Source organism: Silene latifolia, chromosome 8 (genome assembly GCF_048544455.1).
Source record: "Silene latifolia isolate original U9 population chromosome 8, ASM4854445v1, whole genome shotgun sequence".
Taxonomy (NCBI): Eukaryota; Viridiplantae; Streptophyta; class Magnoliopsida; order Caryophyllales; family Caryophyllaceae; genus Silene; species Silene latifolia.
Window position 1 is genome coordinate 3,285,077 of NC_133533.1, and position 20,427 is coordinate 3,305,503.

General features: G+C 37.3%; 3 protein-coding genes across 3 annotated transcripts; 1 reads left to right on the forward strand and 2 right to left on the reverse strand.

The window, feature by feature from the left end:
* Positions 1-1,279: 1,279 nt before the first annotated feature.
* On the reverse strand, positions 1,280-7,569 carry LOC141596039 (uncharacterized). The gene is made up of 14 exons (XM_074416038.1): positions 7,281-7,569; positions 7,115-7,177; positions 5,883-5,938; positions 5,521-5,601; positions 5,216-5,289; positions 4,834-4,916; positions 4,623-4,729; positions 4,220-4,362; positions 4,085-4,132; positions 3,449-3,501; positions 2,457-2,541; positions 2,248-2,314; positions 2,025-2,144; positions 1,280-1,739 (listed from the first exon to the last, which is right to left on the reverse strand). Exons 1-14 carry the CDS (start codon positions 7,502-7,504, stop codon positions 1,639-1,641), a joined length of 1,305 nt encoding a protein of 434 aa, XP_074272139.1. The 5' UTR covers positions 7,505-7,569; the 3' UTR covers positions 1,280-1,638.
* A 620-nt stretch (positions 7,570-8,189) lies between these two features.
* On the reverse strand, positions 8,190-15,396 carry LOC141596040 (bifunctional riboflavin kinase/FMN phosphatase). The gene is made up of 11 exons (XM_074416039.1): positions 15,282-15,396; positions 13,278-13,404; positions 12,554-12,743; positions 11,305-11,435; positions 11,087-11,156; positions 10,805-10,870; positions 9,814-9,968; positions 9,623-9,718; positions 8,849-9,000; positions 8,692-8,775; positions 8,190-8,605 (listed from the first exon to the last, which is right to left on the reverse strand). The coding sequence occupies exons 2-11, from the start codon at positions 13,363-13,365 to the stop codon at positions 8,462-8,464; spliced, it is 1,176 nt and encodes a 391-aa protein (XP_074272140.1). The 5' UTR covers positions 13,366-13,404; positions 15,282-15,396; the 3' UTR covers positions 8,190-8,461.
* A 590-nt stretch (positions 15,397-15,986) lies between these two features.
* On the forward strand, positions 15,987-19,873 carry LOC141597542 (uncharacterized). Its single transcript, XM_074418009.1, has 2 exons — positions 15,987-16,569; positions 16,653-19,873. Exons 1-2 carry the CDS (start codon positions 15,987-15,989, stop codon positions 19,871-19,873), a joined length of 3,804 nt encoding a protein of 1,267 aa, XP_074274110.1.
* The last annotated feature ends 554 nt before the right edge of the window (positions 19,874-20,427 follow it).

Here is a 20,427-nt window from a genome sequence, read left to right on the forward strand (position 1 = left end):
AAACAGTAAAAAAGGCAGATTGTGCGTGGAAAAAAAAAGTAAAGGGGTCAACAACGCGTCAAGTGTACAAAGTACTCATTACATAATGACGGCTGTGTATGCGTTTGCAATGAGGTTTGAGGTGGCGCAATTAGTGGCGTGCTTAGCAAGTTGTCATTAGTAAAATGTTGGTATACACTAATCATAACTTTAGGTCTCATAGTCTTATACCATGGTCGAATGTTTGACCATATGTCATTATTATGATGGGATGTGTATAATAAACTTTATTCTATCATATGCATTTTTTCATTATTTTTTCTAATTCAAATAAATTAAGTTTAATGTGTACATTTTTCTCTAAAATCGAATAAAAAAAAACTTGAACAATGGATTATAATTCCTCTATTAGGGAAATAATTTTGTTATTTTGGCAATTATTAAGACATTTTGTTGAAATTATTAGAGTTTATCAGTTAGTAAAATTAATATACGAAGCTGTTTATCAATTAGGGTTTATAATTGTTAACAAAAGTAAGAGTAAAGATGTATGTAAAAGTTATCGAGTATATCATTAAAAGAACTATGACCATATGATTCAATGAAGATTTGAATCATAACACCAACTTCTATAACTAAAATTTTAGGTTTCAAAGTTAAAACACTATCAGTTATCAAACTAAATGTATTGGTCACTAAAAAAGACAACAAGATTTGTAATTTTGAACTTAAAAATTGAAATTTTTGATTTAAAATCATGATTAATCGAGTTAAAACAATTAATTATCAGAAGTTAGATTTTTGAATTTTGATTTTAAAATTAGTCTTTCTAAGTCAAGTTCCAAACCTTCTAATGGGTGATGGCGTTCCTTGGCTGCCGACCGTTCTACTTTTTCTCTGTAGTTGATCGAATGAAGGGAAAGTAGTTGAGCGAAGGAACAATTGTGGGTCGGCGATATCAGGTATTGGGGAAAAGAATGAGCGGGGTAGCGACGGTGGTGAGGTCGACGGTAGTAGTATCGAGGGCGTGGACTGCGGAGGTGGTAGGGACGAGGATGAGGGTGACGAAGAACGAAGAGTTCATCTATTTGTGTTTCTAGTTTCTACCAGTAGCTTTTAGGTTTCCTACTTTCTATTTCTTGACTCTTTATTTTGGGTCAATCTCTGTATTGGGCTTGTCCTATGCTATAAGACGGTTTTATAGGAGAGTAGCTGAAAAATAAACTTTCGGCTCATTCAATCTATCAAATACAGAGTAATGAACTATTGGGCTGAATTAGTGGGCTAGATGAACAAACCATTAACCAAACCAAATCATCAAATTAATAGCCCACAACCAAGAATGTACAAAATTTAGAAAAACAATTGACGACCAAGATGAGATAGATTTTTAATCGCCAATTCTTATTTTAGACCGTCTAAACTTAAGATGACTCACATCCGATTAAAACTAGGCTGAAAATCAAAATCCGTCGTTAATACACGTCATACATAATTTCTCAGTAAGCCATGGCACTAAAAAACAGGCAAAATCAAAATCAAAATGCAGATGCTATACACAGAAAATCTGCACTTCAGTTTTAATGTTTGGTGGTTTCCTTCTAAGGCTCTCAGACTCGGCTACTCGGAATCAAGCTCGAATACTACCGCCTTTTCTCTCTACAACTTCTCATCCATAAAATCTGAATCTGATTTTTCACAACCATTTTCTTCAGTCGCATCATAAGCGAAGCTCCACACCGAGGCACAATTTTCATAATCTGAACACACGGAAAAATATTTTTCAGGTGACTTGCCTAGGTAAACATTGCTACCTAGAATAGTTGCACAATATTTGGCTGTAACCAACCCATGATATTGTCTGACAAAGATTCGAAAACGATCATCATGGGTTTGGTGATTATATTAGTACTGGAGATTAGAAAGTCGAGTTGGAACTCAAGATCTTTTTTAATGATTCATTGTTCAAACTTGCAGATAACAACAGAAGACGATAAGACGATAAGACTCTAAGAGGAAAGATGATAATAGGGTTTAACAAGTACCCGTTAGGGTATGTGCTTCTTCTTCATCATCGGCATCAGCAGGAAGCTGGAACCTCCGATGTCCCGATGAAGTAACAGCCATCGGTAGGTATGGATGGAATGAAAAACCATTCACTGTATCTGTTCAAGACAGCAGTAGTCAATGTCAGTATTAATACAACAGTAAGTTAGGCAGCGAAAATTCTCTTGTAAACGTAAGTGATTTGAGAACTGAAGCATAAACCTGATGCAGCTGCAAAACTAGATGTCCATTGTCCAGTTTGGAGATCATAAATGTGCACCAAACCATCCTGGTACAAGATGAAGAAAAACAAATCACGAAAATTTACAACTGAAACACTGAAACCTCAAGGCCCAAAGTGGAATTTTCTTAAACCTTAGGGCACCAAAGTGGATAGAAATATACAATTTGAGTAAAAACAGTATTCGTACCTGTCCACCTGTTCCAAGATGTCGACCACAGGGCTCAATGTCAAATGATATTCGTTGATTTGTTTGTTCACTTGATCTGTATAACCTACGTGATACAATAGCATTTAAGGAGTTTACCATGAGGTACATGACAAAGCTTACAGGCAGTAGTATTAACACATAACAGATTCACTTTACATAAGAAGATGTAAAGAAAGTTTATGCGCTTTCGAACCCAGGTTAGCATCAAAGATTCGAAAACCCAAAAAGTACCCATATAAGAATTTGCGAAACCCAACCAGCGCGTCTTGCTTCAGACGGCTATTTCCCGTCTGAAATAAGATGGACAACATATTACCATTTTACAATAAAATGTTGCTATTTTTTGATAACATGTTATCATTATTTTTCACATCATTTTCAGGGTAAAAAATAACAACTCTAGTTATAACATTTTGTCATTAAATGATTACATTCTTTAAAAAAATGGCAACATTTTCTCCGTCTTAATTCAGACGGGAAAACAGCCCGTTTGAAATAAGAATTTGCGAAACCCAATAGGCACATGTGCTTTTCCAAAGGTAAAAGAAAAGGCCAAACGTGTTCCCCAATTGATTAATCATACTATTCACCATAGTTACAAGGCTTTTCAGGGATTTCCCAAAGAAATTCGAGCCGTGCCCAAAATCCTCGAATGAGACCTTATTTAGTGGCCAACCCGCGTAGATGGCTGGTGTAATCATTCGATTGATTGATTTCAGAAAAAGCTGCTAGCTTCTATTCCCTCCGTCTCAATCATTTGTTTACCTTTTTAATTCTTTGTGAGGGGTATTTTAATCAAAGGTAAACAAATGATTGAGACGGAAGGAGCATATAGGGAAAAGGTTAAGGCCTTTGCATGCTTTTCTGTCTGATGTATCAGAAGGCAGAACCAGAACCACAAAGTAAGAGAAGGCAACAACTTTTAAACATTGATACCAGCCAGAAAGTTTAAGAGACAACATTCTGCTTACTTGTACACAACGTCTACTGTATTGCGCACATCCCAGCACATTATGTAAGGATCCTACAAATAAGAAAAATATTCGCTTCAGTAACATCACAAGATTTAGGTTTTTACTTTGTAGAGTATATTACACACGATGAGAGATTGTGAGTGAGATATAGGGTTCTATACTTTTATGTCACCTATTGTTCTCCTTTTTTGCAAGCGAATATACAAACTACTGTATACTCTGATAGAAACCATGAAAGACCTTTCACTAACTCAGATTTGACAGTGACTTATCCCAATTAGCAACTCCATCCTATGTTCATAACTTCATATTGAATTTTTCCATACTAGATGAATTTACCGCCTTTTACTTTTCATATCAGAAAAAAGTTTTCCAGGCCAAAATTTTAGTGAAACGTACATATTATACCAAAAATATGAATATAATTGCATTTTATGGAAATCTTCATCAGGTATGCGGTGCGTAGTAACTAGTAAGAACTAAAAAGTAATAACTACTAACACAGCTTTGCTACTGCTTTTCCAATAGACGGACACTCAAGGACGCTTAAGAGACTTGAATATTGCCTCAACAAAACCTAACTATAGGTTCTTGTGCACAAAACTTAACCAAATGACATGGGAATAAATTCACCTTTCGAGCGCCTGTATACAAGTAGTTGCCATCCTTAGAGAATTGCACCTGAAGCCAAACAAATTGTCATATAAACTCTCTATCACGATGACAACTGACAAGGACTAGATACATTCATCTCACGAGGAACCTTACATGTGTGACCCCACCTTCTTGGCCATGTAACACATAAAGAAGTTCCAAATTGTCTTCCCTGTATATGGCAGTAGTCTGGTCATAAGAACCAGTAGCAAACATGCCAGAATGTGCAGGAGAAAACGCAATGGCAGATATTATACCTGCACATGATAAAGAAGCGGAAATCACAATAAAGGTCTGTACGTGTATAATACCCCCACACCAGAGAATCATTAATGACTCACCGCTACATATTCACAACCAAGGTTCTGAATGACCTGACCCAAAATGACCCATAGCCGAAATGAGCGGACCTGACCCAAGTGACATGTTTGCTAGGTCTACTTCTAAGACTTGGTGAAAATAAAATACTCGGAATAGTTAAGAGGTTCTGTCAGTATGAATGGCCAGAATGCTGTACCAGATTGTCCTTCTTTGGATTTTTGAAGGGTGGAATGCTGTTTGAAATCTCTGCCAGGGCGATGTACATCAAACACCCTTAATGTTTTATTGTAACCAGCAAATATCCTATGAAAGAAATGAGAACATATATATTATTCGAAAAAACAAACATTGCTGCATATATAAAAGCAGAAACTAAAAATAATGAAGATTCAAAAGTCAAAGCTTACTTGTTAGCAGTAGGGTTGAAAGCAATTGAATATGCAGCAGTGATCTCATCCATGGCATCATAAGCTCGATATGTGCATCGTAGCTGCAGTTCATAGTCAGTATGACAGCATGAAATGGCCGATCACATAAAAAACATAAAAGCAACAGTTTTTCTTAATTGACTTCAAAACTTGATCAAAATGGAAAAAGGAAACGCCACGTGAGAATTAGTAAATGAGTCATAGCGCACAGCTTTGTCATATTTACAGGAAAAGTGAGTACATAAGCAAGCAATTAGCCGGCTTGTACTATACGCTAAATACAGGTTAGAAAACAGTTGATTTCGCTACCTTCTGCAGAAGTAAAACAATGAGAAAAAACATAACAATAATGAAACAGCACCTCACCAGTTGTTGAATCCCAAAGATGAATTGGATGGTCACGAGTTGTAGTTGCAAACACACAGCTTGTCAAATCTAGAAAGACAAATTATGTCAGGCAGCATTATAGCATCGACGACTTAACGTCCTATGAAAGACCTTCCTCCACAATCACAAAAATGTGAGCCTGAGCACATCATACTCATGGCAAGCAAGAGGCTCATGAGAAGAGTTGGCTCACGGAATAACTGGAGTCAAACCGGTAGAAGGGATTTGAAAATAAAATGTTTTTTTTGAATCCGATCAAAGCGACATGTAGGAATATACCTGAACTAGACATGTAAGGATACCAGCAATAGTCATACACGGATTCTCCCTCATTGACGACAGGGTTGGCAGTGTATGAATCTGCAGTTTGATAATACATTTCAGAAAGCCATGTTCCTCAAACAAAGACATCAATTAAAAAGTGACCAAGAGTAAATTTGAAATGGGGTGACCTGTTGCAGAACAGTTACAGCACGAAATTCATACACAATATTTGCTAGATGGCAACATAAGTCATTAGACCCAAAATTAATCACCCCAAGTATTATAAACAGCATGAAATCCCGTTTATTCAGGACAGATTACAGTAAGGCAAAGGAGATTAAAAAGGACTATAATTTCTAACAGAAGTATATTCGCACCTTCATTAGGATCTGACGGATAAGATCCAATGGCATTGTTGCTTTCACTATCAGGCCTACACCGAATAGGAATAAGTTAGCTGACATAGATGTCTCCTACTCTGTACACAATAAGATATTACCGAAACAGACAAAAAGATCCAATATTAGACACAAAAAAAATTCTACAATTTCTTGGGAAGGGACTCCTTTTAAGTATGGCAATATGCCCAGGTTCCAGCCATGAGGCCAACCAGGCTAGAAGTTTGCTTATCTTCTCTAATACGATTGCTGATTTGATACATTCAAGCATCATTCACAGGCCCGACAAACGTTACCCAACATGGACATCTTGATGGGAAATGATGAGTGTAATGATATGGCAATCGGCAAATCATGAAACGCAAGAATCGAACCAATACACAAATTTTCTAATTGAGATCCAACTTAGCCTAAGCTACCGCAATTAACTCCCCTTATCTATAATTGAATAATAGTCATAATTGGACAGGCTATCCCAATAACTAAGTCTATGTTAACGTAAACAAAAATTGGTAGGTTTGCTAAATTCAATTTCAAAGACCCTAAGAAACTATGAGCTAACTAGTCACTAGCACATAATACTACACTTGACTAAAAAGCTATCCGATGTTAGCTAGACATGGCCACTCGGGTATGTTTTAGACACAAAGTAAGCTACTTTCAGCGAAATTTGTCCAGCTATTCGCCACAAGCACAGTGCCATTGTGTCATGTGATTGGTTACCGGATTCCCTAAAATCTCAATGAATCGTGAGTCATTCCTAAGTATCTCAAATTCGTATTATGACGAAGTTATAGAAGCGTACAACGAATTAGGCAACCATAGATCACTTGAGGGTACTAGAAAACCAAAGAGACAGAGTTCAACTTTACTAAACAAATTAACCCAACAAATTAACAACTTATTTCAATTCTTCATACAGTCATACCAACTAACCCACCTCAATAAAGACTTTAATTACTCCCTCCGTCTTAATCATTTGTTTACCTTTCATTAAAATACCACTTGCAAAGATTAAAAAGGTAAACAAATCATCGAGACGAAGGGAGTATGTCAAATTCATCATGTAGCAAAGTAAATAACAGAAATACATGACAATACTGATTGAACATTAACATGCATAAAGTTTTCATCTTTAAGCAGAAATCTCAATATACTAAACAAAAAAATTAACTTTTATTAACAAAAAGAAGTGAAAAGAGAGAATTTACAAGTAGAATAAACGAAGGGTATTATCTTCAGAACTTGTTAGAAAACAAGAACCATCAGGTGACCTACAAAAACACCAAAAAATTGTTAAAAAACCAACAAAATTAATCAAAAAAAAAATCCCCAAATAAAAAATTAATGAATTAATGAAATAAATTGCTTAAATACCATTTGACAGATTTAAGGAAGTTGTTATGGTAAGAAGAAGAACGAAATTGTTGGTAAAAATGGTGGGATTTGTAAGGAGAAATATCAAATTTAATTGATGGAAATTTATATGCTTCATTGGTAATATTATTTGAAGGTATATCACCATTATTTTCATGAAATTGGTTTTCTGGGGAGTTTTGTTCATCTTTTTGTTGCTCAAGCTCGTATTGTTGTTCCGCCATTGGAGCTCAATAGTGAATGCTTGTGAGGTTTATGCCCACATTGGGTTTTGAGTATCCTTTTACTGGCAGTGGCCATTATAAAACTGGGTCGAGTTTCTCGAGTCGGGTTTTGTAGCTATTATCAAATGGGTCGGGTTTTGTAGTTTGAATAACCGGTCAAGTCTAGTTTTTTTGTTGTTTATTTTTCCGCCTTGTCTTTATTTTCCGTGTTTATTTAAAAGTCTTTGATTTTCTTTTGTCATTCTCAAGAATGTTATAAAAGGAAAAAAAAAAGTTGATATCGAGTCAAAATTGTATCAAATCATCCAAGGGGTGTACGGTATTATGAGTTATACTTGAAGAATAATTTATTCTATGATCAACCTATTTTCATTTCCTTCTTAAAAAGAGAAAAACAAATTGATATCGGGTAAGAATTATATCAAAAGTACTCTGATTAATTAGTGACACATCATCCTATATAAGAATTCGAGGAATATGAATTATAGCTAAACTAAATGTACACATGAGATCATTTGATGAACTTGGGCCAGAGTTTTTTTTTTTTTTTTTTTTTTTTTGTTTGTTTGTTTTTTGGGGTCGTAAAAACATTCTTACAACAAAGATTTGGTAGACTTCAGTAAAGATTTATGCACATTACTAGTATTTGACCCGTTTTAAATTTAAGACGGATATGACAGACATATGACCGTCTTAAGGAAAACTTAATTGTCTTGAATTACAGTATCAACTCGATTCCGAATTACATGGTACTGCAAGGCTACAAGCAAACTTTATGATTTGCTATGAATGTCTATAAGGCCATTTATATACTCCACATACATTACATTACAGTCAATATATATGAACCCATGAATTTTAAATCATAAGCTCAACAATGTTCCGAAACTCCCCCAAAAAATCGATGATCTCCTTCGAAAATATGATGGGCAAAGCTTCTCAGCTTTTGACTTGTAATTAGCTGGAACCATTCTGCAATAAGCTAGTTAGATAAGGGTCATCCCTGCACTTTGAGTATATGGGAAGCTCAAGAGCCGTCTCCGCCACTCTTCGGTCATCATGAATCTTTGCTATGAGACTTTCAAGAGACGGAAAATTGGCCTGTTATCATTCCATTACAAATCAAACCTGTTAACATATAAACTGAGAATAGCATGGTCAAATTTGGATGCAGTTCAGCAGAATACCTCAGGTCTTATGTAACCAACGACGACCAGCCGTAATTCTTCCCCGTAAAAGTCATCTTCAAACTCGTGAAGTAGCCACGGTTCCTTAAAGCATTAGACGATGTCAATAATTCATTCTACTCGTAAAAAAAGGAGAAGCTCATCATGGTTTACTCACGATAGTCTTTTCAGAATTATTGAAGTAGGGATTCCAGCCAATGCTCATGACCATCTTGTATATGCCTCGTTTAGATAGACCGGCCCAACCGAAGTAAACACCCGATGGATATTCAGAAAGACGGTCCGCAAATCCCTCAATAGATAAATTAGCTACAACAAAGTAATGGTAAGGGTCAAGCAGGCGTCAATTTACGCAGTTGAGAACAATTTAAATGTACCGAGTACAGTACTGGCGCACTGCTGCAAAATAAAATATTTTTTGATTTACTAATAAAACACACAATTATGCTTTCAAATTGGAGTGGCGCGAGGAGATGGGAGACACCATAGTAACTAGGGGGTGGGCATAATCCGGTCCGGTCCGGTCTCCGGTCCACCATTTTCCAAGATTCCGGTTTCTGGTCCGGTCCGGTCCGGAATGCCCGGAATTATTGTTATTTGCATTTTGTTCTTAAAATTGTATTTTTATTCCGGTCCGATCCGGTCCAATGGACCGGAATTTGAAAAAGTGGGTAATTCCGGTCCAACCGGTCCGGTCCGGTCTTGGACTGGAATTTTTGTAATCCGGTCCGGTCCGGTCCATGAATTTTGCCGATTCCGGTTCCGGTCCATGAATTGCATCAATGAAAGATAAGCGAAAATTTGTGAGTTGAGCTTGATGAGGATTACCCCCTCAAGTATTGTGAAGCATGGGTAGGTTGGTGCGGATTGGAGGAAGTATATGAAATTGAAGAAAATTATCAAAATCAAACGATTCGTGACTAATTTGTACCTGTGGGGATGCCGAGTACCTTTGAGCCACGGCCATAGCCCTTAATTACCGGACCGCCAATATGCCAAGTATCTACAGGAAGGGTTTCCTCAATCCCTACAGACAGCAAATTTACAGAATAATGACACAACTCATATTAGATCCCAAAAGTATAGACCGTTAAGTTGATTTCTAGTTTATTAAAAGCTTACAATCGTCAAAAGGAGGCAAGCCCCAAAGCTCTGGCCGAAAATCAAAAAGAGAATTAATGACTTCATCGGCCATTGTGTAGAGATGCGATTGTTTTGGGAGTGATGGTACAGCAACCACACTCATACCAGCAGCCTTCCCAGCTGTAGCACCAGTTCTGAACCAGCAAGTAATAAAACATTATAACTCTGCCATGCATGTAATATGATGAAGGCATGATGCACAAACATAAGTGCTATACTTCACACAACAGTAGAGCAAACGGCAACAGTAACATTACCCAAGTACCTCACGACTCCTGCAAATGACAGGGTAAGGGGCAGGGATTGATGTACGCAACCTTGCCCTTGTGTTAACAACACAAAGAAACGGTTTTGAGGATGACCCATTGTGAAAATAATGGAAATATTGATTACTTCATCAATGAATGTTACGAAGTACTCCTTCTGTCCCGGTCATTTGTTGTCCTTTTCCATTTTGGGGTGTCTTAGTCATTTGTTGTCCTTTCTATTTAAAAATGAATTTGATGAGTAATTTAGTAATTGGCCCCCTCCCCTTTCCTTGGTCTTTGTGCCAAAACCAAAGGACAACAATTGACCAGGACGGAGGGAGTACTTCACAACAAATAAGTGCAGTCAATTTAGTGAGTAATTTTTAGAACAATCCAACCAAGAAAAACCAAAAGAGTAAAGCCTGCACCAAAAAAATTGATTGCTTACACAGACATCTCTCTCTGGCAATTAAGCATTTAGTTTCTAGGACTCAAAAATAGGCATCTTAATCTCATATTCATCTAAAAGTACGCTAAACAGTTTAAGAAGGCCAAGACAATATACAAGGAACCTCGGAACTGTTCTGCACTGGATTTCAGTCTCTAGTCTCTACCATTAGGCCAAGAACTCACAAGTAGAGTATGCTTTCAGTGAATACAATGAAAAGACGATATGTATCTTGCGAGCTTTCATATGTTTTAAGTTTAGGTAAGACACTTACATAGAATCCTCGATGACAAGGCAACTTGAAGGTTCAACATTGAGCTGTTTAGCTGCTTCCAAAAATCTTGTCCCACCAAAATAAATAGTAAGAACTATGATACACAATTCATAAATTGCTCAGCCACATCAAATCTAAAACCACACTAGTCCCACAGGTGCGGTAAATTTACACCCTTAGCCGGCATAAAAGCAGGGAGGAGATACTACAGAACCAGGAGAATGCGCGTAAGAATGAAATATGATTCATCAAGCTAATGTTCAAACGCATATATTTACTCACATGTCAGGAGACGGCTTCGCAGCTCCAACTTCATCAAAGCTGACTATAGCAGAAAATGATTCTTTCCAGCCTACACGAGAGTCGCAGAAAAACCAGGTCAAAGTTGGCAGCCTCAATCATAACGGTAAACATAGATAATGGCCCCAACGGCAATCTTAAATGTATGGGAGACATGTAATGCCACTAAAGGAAGGATAACAACCTCAAACATGACTTACCCGGATGGTTAGATATTTTCTGCTCTATGAATGATTTGGGAGAGTTTGAGGCTAACGCCATTGGTGTACCATGCTTGCGCAAATGATTAATCAGACGGTTGGCTCCTGGAAGAGAACTTATTTTACTCCATCTACAGTCAAAATTGCAATAGTCAGAATAGCAAAACTTGTCGAGCTAGAAGCACCAAGTCGAAAAATGTATATAAGTCATACAAACTAAAAATGTAAATAAGTCATACAGCCACATAACTCTCTTCCTGCGATCTCTCTGATGCACACAAATCCTCTCTTCCTCACTGCACATTTCCACCCACCCAACTCAGGGATAATGCCTTCAAAAGCTCACCCATCCCAATTAAAGTAGTTGCCCTCATAGGCCAGGAAGATGAAAGAGAGGAGTTCCATGTGCGGCGCCGGTGAGGAGGGATTGCATGGGCCAGTGATTATGTGTGCGTAAGCATGTTTGTGGGTAGAAAGAGGGGTTGCTATGGCGGGGCTGTGGGATTGTGGCCGGTTATCGAGGGAGAGATGGCTCAGTGAGTGAACAAGAGTTGGGGTGGAGCACAAAAATTAACAATGAATAACAACAACAACAACAACAACAACAACAACAACAACAACAACAACAACAACAACATTACCCCAGTGCCTCAATGGCTCCCGCAAATTGCGGGGTAAGGGGGGGCGGATGTACGCAGCCTTACCCTTGTGTTAGCAACACAAAGAGGCTGTTTCCGAATGACCCAAGATGAAAATTACGTAGAGAACTGCATCGAAGGACCGCTACTTCACAAAAGAAAGAAGCGCAGCCACTTTAGTGAGCCATTTTGATTTATTCCATTATAATCCATCACCAAAGAGTAACAAGTCTTTGGCTCCATAGGAAATAATGAACAATGAGTACAAAAATGATAAGTAATTGAAACACTTAATCTAACTTTAGTGAGCTTAAGCTAACATCACTGGCAATCTACCCAAATTTTTCGGAGAAAAATAAATCAATCTCAATGTTACCATGCATAATCATAATGCAAATAGCTAAGAATGACAGCAGGGAGAAGTCGAAATCTTTGGGTTACTATAGGAAAATAAAATAAAAAAGATAAACCAGTCCGTTCAGTTTATATATTGCCATTCCCCCAGAATAAATCATAGAGCGTAACAAACTACCCGAGGTATGGCAGCCTCACACGTTTATGCGTGCTTATAGATATTGCAGGAAGTAGGAATCAGAGAATAGTTTCATTACTGATCAGATAGCAGTGGGGTGGTTTCTTTGAGAAATTCCTCTGATGTGCAGGGTAGATCATAAGCATCGACAATAGCAGCAACAGCTTCCAAAGGTGTTTTTCCTACTACCTTGTGAGCCTCTCTCCCATCCCATTGCTTTCCATACTTCGTAGCCAGGAAAGTCCTCAAGGTTTCATTTATTACTTTATCTGTCATCAAATGACAACTAAATCACCAACAGAAGGCACAAACATACATAAGTTCTACATTTCAAGGTTGTGTATCCAATACCATGTGTAAACTCCAAATGTTTCTCACACCTCTAAAAAGTGTTTAAAGGAATCAGCGGGCTTTTGAATGTCGCCTCAATGCCATCAATTCACGCTATTCCAATGTAAATAATTTAAAAACTTCTTCCTAGTCCGCCATTGACAAAACAAATTCTGAACTAACAACCATTTACTCCCTCCGTTTTTTACTTACATGGGACATGGAATAAATTTTTTCTCGCTCGCAAGACAGAGATCAACTCTATCCATAAAAGGCAAGTTAAAAACTAAACTATCAGTTGCTTAGAACACGTGAATAATACAAGTTCGCTTTCTGCTCAAAATATGAATTAAAAGCGCAGAAAAACCCTGTTGAAAAGTACTTGGAGCACAGACAAAGAAACAACTAAACAAATTAAGAACCAAGAAATATTGAGGGGCATATATAGACGAAGGCATATCATAGAAGTTCACCTGTGTTAATCAGCGTACCATCTAGATCAAAAATGACAGACACCACTGATCTCTTTACAGTATTTGTGATCGACATTTTAAGGCTCATACAAAGCTCTTGAGCTTTTGTAGTTTTGTATATGCAAATCTGCAAAAAATACAGAGGTTAAAGAATATTTGCACATCATTACAAAAATAAAATTTCAATTGCTAATCAAGCACATCTCCACATTGGGTACTGCAATACAGAATTGTGAGCTGCCAGAGAAGCGAGTTATCTTCCTTTCATTTTTCAAAGGGAGATAGTTATCCAAGTAAAATGACTTCAAGATAAAAGAGCATCAATGACAGACGCAACCCGACCCAGGACTTTAAGGCTACATTCTCAATACAATAATTTTCATAATAGTCTCAAGGCCCAAGGCAATAGATACAAACTTGCAGAATCTCAACTCTATAACAGTGACAAAAAAATGTATATTCGCTCAATCTCCACAGTCCGCAGTCATCGTAGACATTCCTTTCCATAAGTTGATACATTAGTGGCGGAACAAGGATTTGATGTTAGGGGGCCAAATTACTAATGCATTAAAGTCAGAAAAAAAAAGAAAGTCGGAAAATTTCAGGGATGATCGTCCCTGCTATCCCCTGCTAGGTTCCGCCACTGCGCCAGGCAAACAAACAACTTCCAAAAACTCATCATGGCCTTAATTCAATAACAACTGAGCAAAGTCCCGGAATTTATTACATCATTCAGATTAGCGAGCATTGGAATGATCTAAAAAAGCTAAGTTCTTTACGCTTTTTCAAAATTCCCCTCAAAAAACAAACGTAAAGAATCAGTTGAGTTAGAGCGAATATCTAAGTTATTCAAATTGTGTTTTCAAAATCCCTCTTAAAATCACAACCGAGCAAAGTCCCAGATTTTAATGGATCATTCAAATTAGGAAGCATTGAAATGATCGAATAAAGTTAAGTTCTTTATGTGTTTTCAAAATCCCTCTTAAAAACAAACCTAAAATATCAGTTGAGTCGGAGCGAATATCTAAGTAATTCAATCACAATTGAGCAAAGTCCCAAACTTTATTACATCTATAGATTAGAGAGCATTGAAATTATCTAAAAATGTTAAGTTCTTTATGCTTTTTCAAAATTCCCGTCGAGAAATAAACCTAAAAAATCAGTTGAGTTAGAGCGAATATGAAAGTAATTCAATCAAAATTGAGTGAAGTCCTAGACTTTCATTAGATCATTCAGATTAGGGAGCATTGAAATGATCTAAAAAAAAGTTCAATTCTTTACATTTATTCAAAATTCCCCTCGAAAAATAAATAAACTTAAAAGAATCAGTTGAATTAGAGCGAATATGAAAGTAATTCAATCACAGTTGAGCAAAGTCCTGGATTCTTTTACATCATTCAGATTAGGGAGCATTGAAGATTGAAAAAAATTAAGTTCTTTGAGCTTTTTCAAAATTCCCGTCGAAAAATAAACGTAAAGAATCAGTTGAGTTAGAGCGAACATCTAATTGAGCAAAATCCCACATTTTATGAGATTATTCAGATTAGGGAACATTGAAATGATTCAAAAAAGTTAAGTTCTTTACGTTTTTCAAAATTCCTCTCGAGAAATAAACGTAAAGAATCAGTTGAGTTAGAGCGAACTCTACTTGAGCAAAATCCCACATTTTATGAGATCATTCAGATTAGGGGACATTGAAATGATTCAAAAAAGTTAAGTTCTTTACGCCTTTTCAAAATTCCTCTCGAGAAATAAACGTAAAGAATCAGTTGAGTTGGAGCGAATATCTAATTTAAAGAACAACAATAGCGGAATACAATTAACACAAATAAATCATGTGGTAAGTCTATGGAGTTTGGAATCAAACATTAACATGATGGGATTATGTGATTATTAAGCTTAATGCGTAATTAAAACTGTAATTATGAAATTAAGTAACTCAATTGAAATTGAAATTAGCAAATTAAAAAAACCAATAAAAAGATTTTAAGGAATTAAACTTACAAATTAAGAAGACAAGTGGTAGTTGCAGAAAGGGTGATGGTGGTGTGGTAGGTGGTGGGAAGAACTCATATAAGTGGAGTAGCGTCATCAAATGTGTAAGCATTATATACCCATCGTCAAAACTAAATTATTAAACGTCAAAAGACATCTATATAATAATAAAAACGAATCGGTGTTTTTCTTAAGATGGTTATATTATGAGTTCCTGTATTTTTTGGTTGAAAATGACTGAACTAAACTGAATTTAACTTGATGGAGCTGAATTTAACTGAACGGAACTGAAGTAAGAGTTAAGCGGTTAGACCCTGTTCTTTTCGTCTAAAAAGAACTGAACTGAACCGAACCCAGAACTGAGGTAAGAGTTAATTTGTGGAGAGATAATCTAAATTGAACTGAATGAAGTTAAGATGAACTGAACTGAGCGGCACTGAATGGAAATGAGTTGAAAGTAAAGTCCAAAAGAACAAGGTCTTAATTTGTGAAGAGATAAACTGAATTGAACTGAACTAAAATTGAAATGAACTAAAAGTCTGAAATTAAGTTCAGAAGAACAAAGCTTTAATTTTAGGATGTATAATAACTCTTATTGTTAGATAGAAAAAGATTTTTTTTGTATTTATTAGATCATTCTGCTTTTTATCTCACCTAACTATTTAATCCGTTTTATGTTTAATGCATATATATCTGCCTTTTGACAATGCAGTAATGAAGACTACCCATCTTGGTTTTCCAAATTACTTTGGAGTGGACTCTAATGGGCGTAGTGGTGGTCTTCTTTTGTACTGGGATGACTGTGTAAATATTCAAGTTATATGTAGTTGTCCTCGTTTTATCTTTTGTAAGATGGGCTTTACTGTAACTCAAGGTGTTTTTAGTGATATGTATGTAATGTTCCTGTATGGGGAACCTGTTTTCCAATACAGGTCGGTTTTATGGGATAAAATTTCTAATGTAATTTTGGGTTGTTCTCCTTTACTGGTTATTGGCGATTTCAATCAAGTGGAATTGCATTCGGACAAACTTGGCGGGTCAGTTTCAATAAGGGGCCAAGCTGATTTTACAGCGTGGAGAATTCATAATTGTCTCGTTGATATTCCTTTCTTTGGTCCTCGGTTTACTTGGATGAATGGCCAACAAGATGACAATTATATTATGGAACGCCTTGATCGGGCATATGCAACTCAGGATTGGTTTGATCTTTTTCCTTATACCTCGGTGCTACATTTACCTATTCTTATTTCAGATCATTCGCCGATTATTTTGCGCTTTACACAACATTCAAAGTCACGTAAGCGACCATACCGTGTTGATATTGGTGTCTTCAATTACCGGAAGTAGTTGCTCTGGTTTCTAATGCATGGAACACTCCAGCTTCTGGCTCCTCTTCCTATATTCTATCCCGAAAGTTGGCTACTGTTCGATTTGCTATTATGAATTGGGTTATTCGACACCGGATTTGCTATGGTATAAATTGGTCATCGATTGAGAACGAACTTGAGCTAGCTTCTGCTTCCCTTTCGGATTCTGCAGCTGCAAATACATATCACAACCTGAGATCATCTCATCTTCAGCTCATTTCTAAGCAACATGGGTACTGGATTCAACGAGTCAAGACTCGTAAGGAAATACTAGATGGCCTTCCAACTCGATTTTTATTTAACCGAGTTAAGCAAAGATCTTCCAAGCAGCGTCTGCTTTCGCTTCGAACTCCTGCTGGGAACTGGCTTAATGACCCAATTGAAATTGAATCAGAAATCCTTTCTCATTTCCGTTCTATGATGGGTACATCTCATTCTTCCAATGTCGACTATTTTCAGTCTACTGATGCCTTACTTTCGGAGCTGGATATTCCTTCACTTTCCTCAGAAGAATGTTCTCTTTTATCAGCTCCGTTTACTGATAATGATGTCTTACGTGCGCTTCGTGGTATGGATGGTTCAAAATCACCTGGCCCAGACGGTATTACACCCCGCTTTTATCAGGTTTTTTGGTCCCAGATTGGACACCTCGTGTCTGTGGCCATTTTACAGTTTCTAAATACTGGAGTTATGTTGAAGGAATGGAATCACACACATATTGTACTTATTCCGAAAGTGGAACACCCGGAGATGATTACTCAGTATCGACCTATTAGTCTTTGCAATGTCATTTACCGTATTGCGTCCAAGTGTCTTGCAAACAGACTTAAGTTGGTGATTCCATCAGTTGTATCTGATTCTCAGCAAGCTTTTGTACCTGGACGCCTGATGACAGATAGATGTCTTATTGCACACGAAGTTATGCACTATATTAATAAGACGAAAAAGGGTACTAACTGTTTCGCTGTGCTTAAACTTGACATGAACAAGGCTTTTGATCGGGTTTCCTGGACTTTTCTTATGCTGGTTATGAAGCACATGGGATTCCCGACTTATTGGAGAAATATTATTTGGGAATGTGTGTCTACAGTTTCTTACCGGCTTCTTATTAATGGAGAACCTTCTGAAGCTTTCAGATCGTCTTGTGGTCTTCGGCAAGGTGATCCACTGTCTCCGTATCTTTTTATTATGTGTATGGAGGTTCTTTCGCGGCAACTGCTCAAGGCTGAACGAAATGGATCCTTAACCGACCTCAAGATTTCGAGATATGCACCAACTCTTTCGCACCTGTTTTATGCGGATGATGCACTTCTTTGTTGCAAAGCTACTCCTTCGTCCTTCGAGACTTTGCGGAATTTGTTCAAGGATTTTGAGTATGCCTCGGGACAAATGATCAACTTTAACAAATCCTTTATTAAATTCAGCCCGAATGCACCGGAGGATTATCGAGCGCATTTGACTTCTATTTTGAAGATGAAACCGGTTCCCACCTTTGGTACTTATTTAGGAGTTCCGATTGATATCCCTCGTAAAAGGTTTGAGCTGTTTCATCCTTATATTGATAAAATTACTACTCGCATTGCATCTTGGTCTGCTCTCCATCTCAGCCAGCCATGTAAATTGATAATTATTTCGGCAATCTTGCTTGCTTCTCTAAACCATGTCTTCTCATCGGTACCTGTCCCTCTCAGTGTATGTCGTAAGATTGATGCCTTGCTTGTGGCGTTCTGGTGGCGAAATGATTGGAATAAACACTCCATTCACTGGCTTTCGCAAAATGTTCTGCAAGCTCCAAAGGAATATGGTGGGCTTGGCATCAAAAACTCTCATCTATTGAGTCAAGCTTTGCTTCTTAAGAATTTCTGGCGTATTCATTCACAACCAACGGCTTTACTGGCAAGATATTTAGTTCCGAAGTATGGCCGGGACTTACCTATCCCATTAGCTAAGTCTCGTGTTTCTCAACCGTCATTTTTGTGGTCAGGCATTTGTCAAGCTGTCAGTGCAGCTAAGAGCGGAATTTGCTGGAAGCTTGGCAGTGGACAGTTAATTGATATTTGGTCAAGTCGTTGGATTAACGGAAATGTCCCGTCTGTTATCAACCCTATTCCAGATCCTACACCATCTTCTTTTTCAGATTTCATACTGGAATCGGGAGACTGGAATCCTATCATGGTATCCCGATATTTTTCACCTTGCTGTGCCAAAGAAATTATTGCTTCGGAACCACCTGCTCCACACATTGATGACTTTCTTTACTGGAAATATACAGAAGATGGCGCATATTCTGCAAGCTCGGGTTATTTCTTCCTTTGGTCACAGTCTTCCGCAGCCCGATGTATACGACCTTTTGTTCATAAATTTCCTTGGAAGCATGTGTGGCATAAAGGGGTTTCGCCGAAGTTCGCAATTATGTTATGGCGGATAGCTCATAATATTCTGCCAACAACTGATAATTTGCTAGCTAAAAATGTGCAAGTCGACCCGGAATGTCATCTATGTCGAAATTCGCCTGAAACAGAGGAACATTTATTCCGGTCTTGTTCTATTACACAACATCTATGGAAATCATCAGCCCTCGGGATAAATGCTTTAGCTAACCCATCCATCTCCTTTACTAATTGGATTGCGGACTTCATATCATATTTCCATCGTCAATCAAAGGTATCTAATCTAAACTCGCTCTGCCTTTACTTTTGTTGTGTTCTTCAGGCCATCTGGACTACTCGAAACTCAGTGATCTTCCGCAGCCGTCTGGTTGATCCTGCGTCAACTTGTCGACTTATTGCTGATCTGTTTCATTTACATATTCAATTATCTGAGGTTCGCTCTTCACTGTTGAACTCCTCTTCTGTGTCTACTTCGCCTCACCTTGTTTCGGAACAAACACTAATTCCAGCAGCTGCGGTCTCAATTTCTATCTCAACATGCCGAGCTTCAACAATGTATTGTTTCACCTGCTGTATCTCTAGCTCGGTTTTGGGGTATTCCAAAACAAATGTCATACGGGCAAAATCAAGTTTTGACGCATCTACTAGAGCTCTCCTATTGGCTATGCGGTATGCTCAGTCAGTGAGGCTTAGTTCGGTTTGTTTTCATGTTACTTGTTGTAAACTATCTTCCGTTCTGGCAAGATCTTTGCCAGTACCAATTACTGTGCGGAATTCCTTCCGTGAAATCCGTGCTTTGTTTGTAATGTATCCTCACTGGTCTGTAAGCCTGGCTACAGGCTAACTACATGTACACGTATTTGCTTTCTTTAATATAATCAGTTTATTATTGTAAAAAAAAAAAAAAAAAAAAAAAAAAAAAAAAATATGAATTTGTGAAATGAATATACTCATGGTTGTTGGATACCTAGATGATCAAATGTGCTATGTGGGCCTTATACCCATTTTAATTAGCTATGTTTATATAGCCACTAGTTGGGCCGATCAATTGGGCATGTAAGTTGGGCCGCTAGCCGAGCTAGTTGTTTTTGCCGCCTGTTGGGTCAGTTAGTTGGTAATTTGGTTAACAAATACGGTTTTTCTAGTTGCATAAATTGAATAATCACTTGTAAAAAATAACCATAAATTTTTTTCTAAATTAATATTTAAAATACTTAAAAATAAAAAATTAAAGGAGTTAATAAATAGTACTCCGTAATATTTTACACAGTTGCTATGCACAAATAACATTATACCTCCAGTGGTACAATAACATTATACAATCAAGTTATATCTTATCGAGCTTATGTGTAATTTTTTTGAGCTTTCTTAAAGTTAATTTTTTTTTATGTTTAAGTG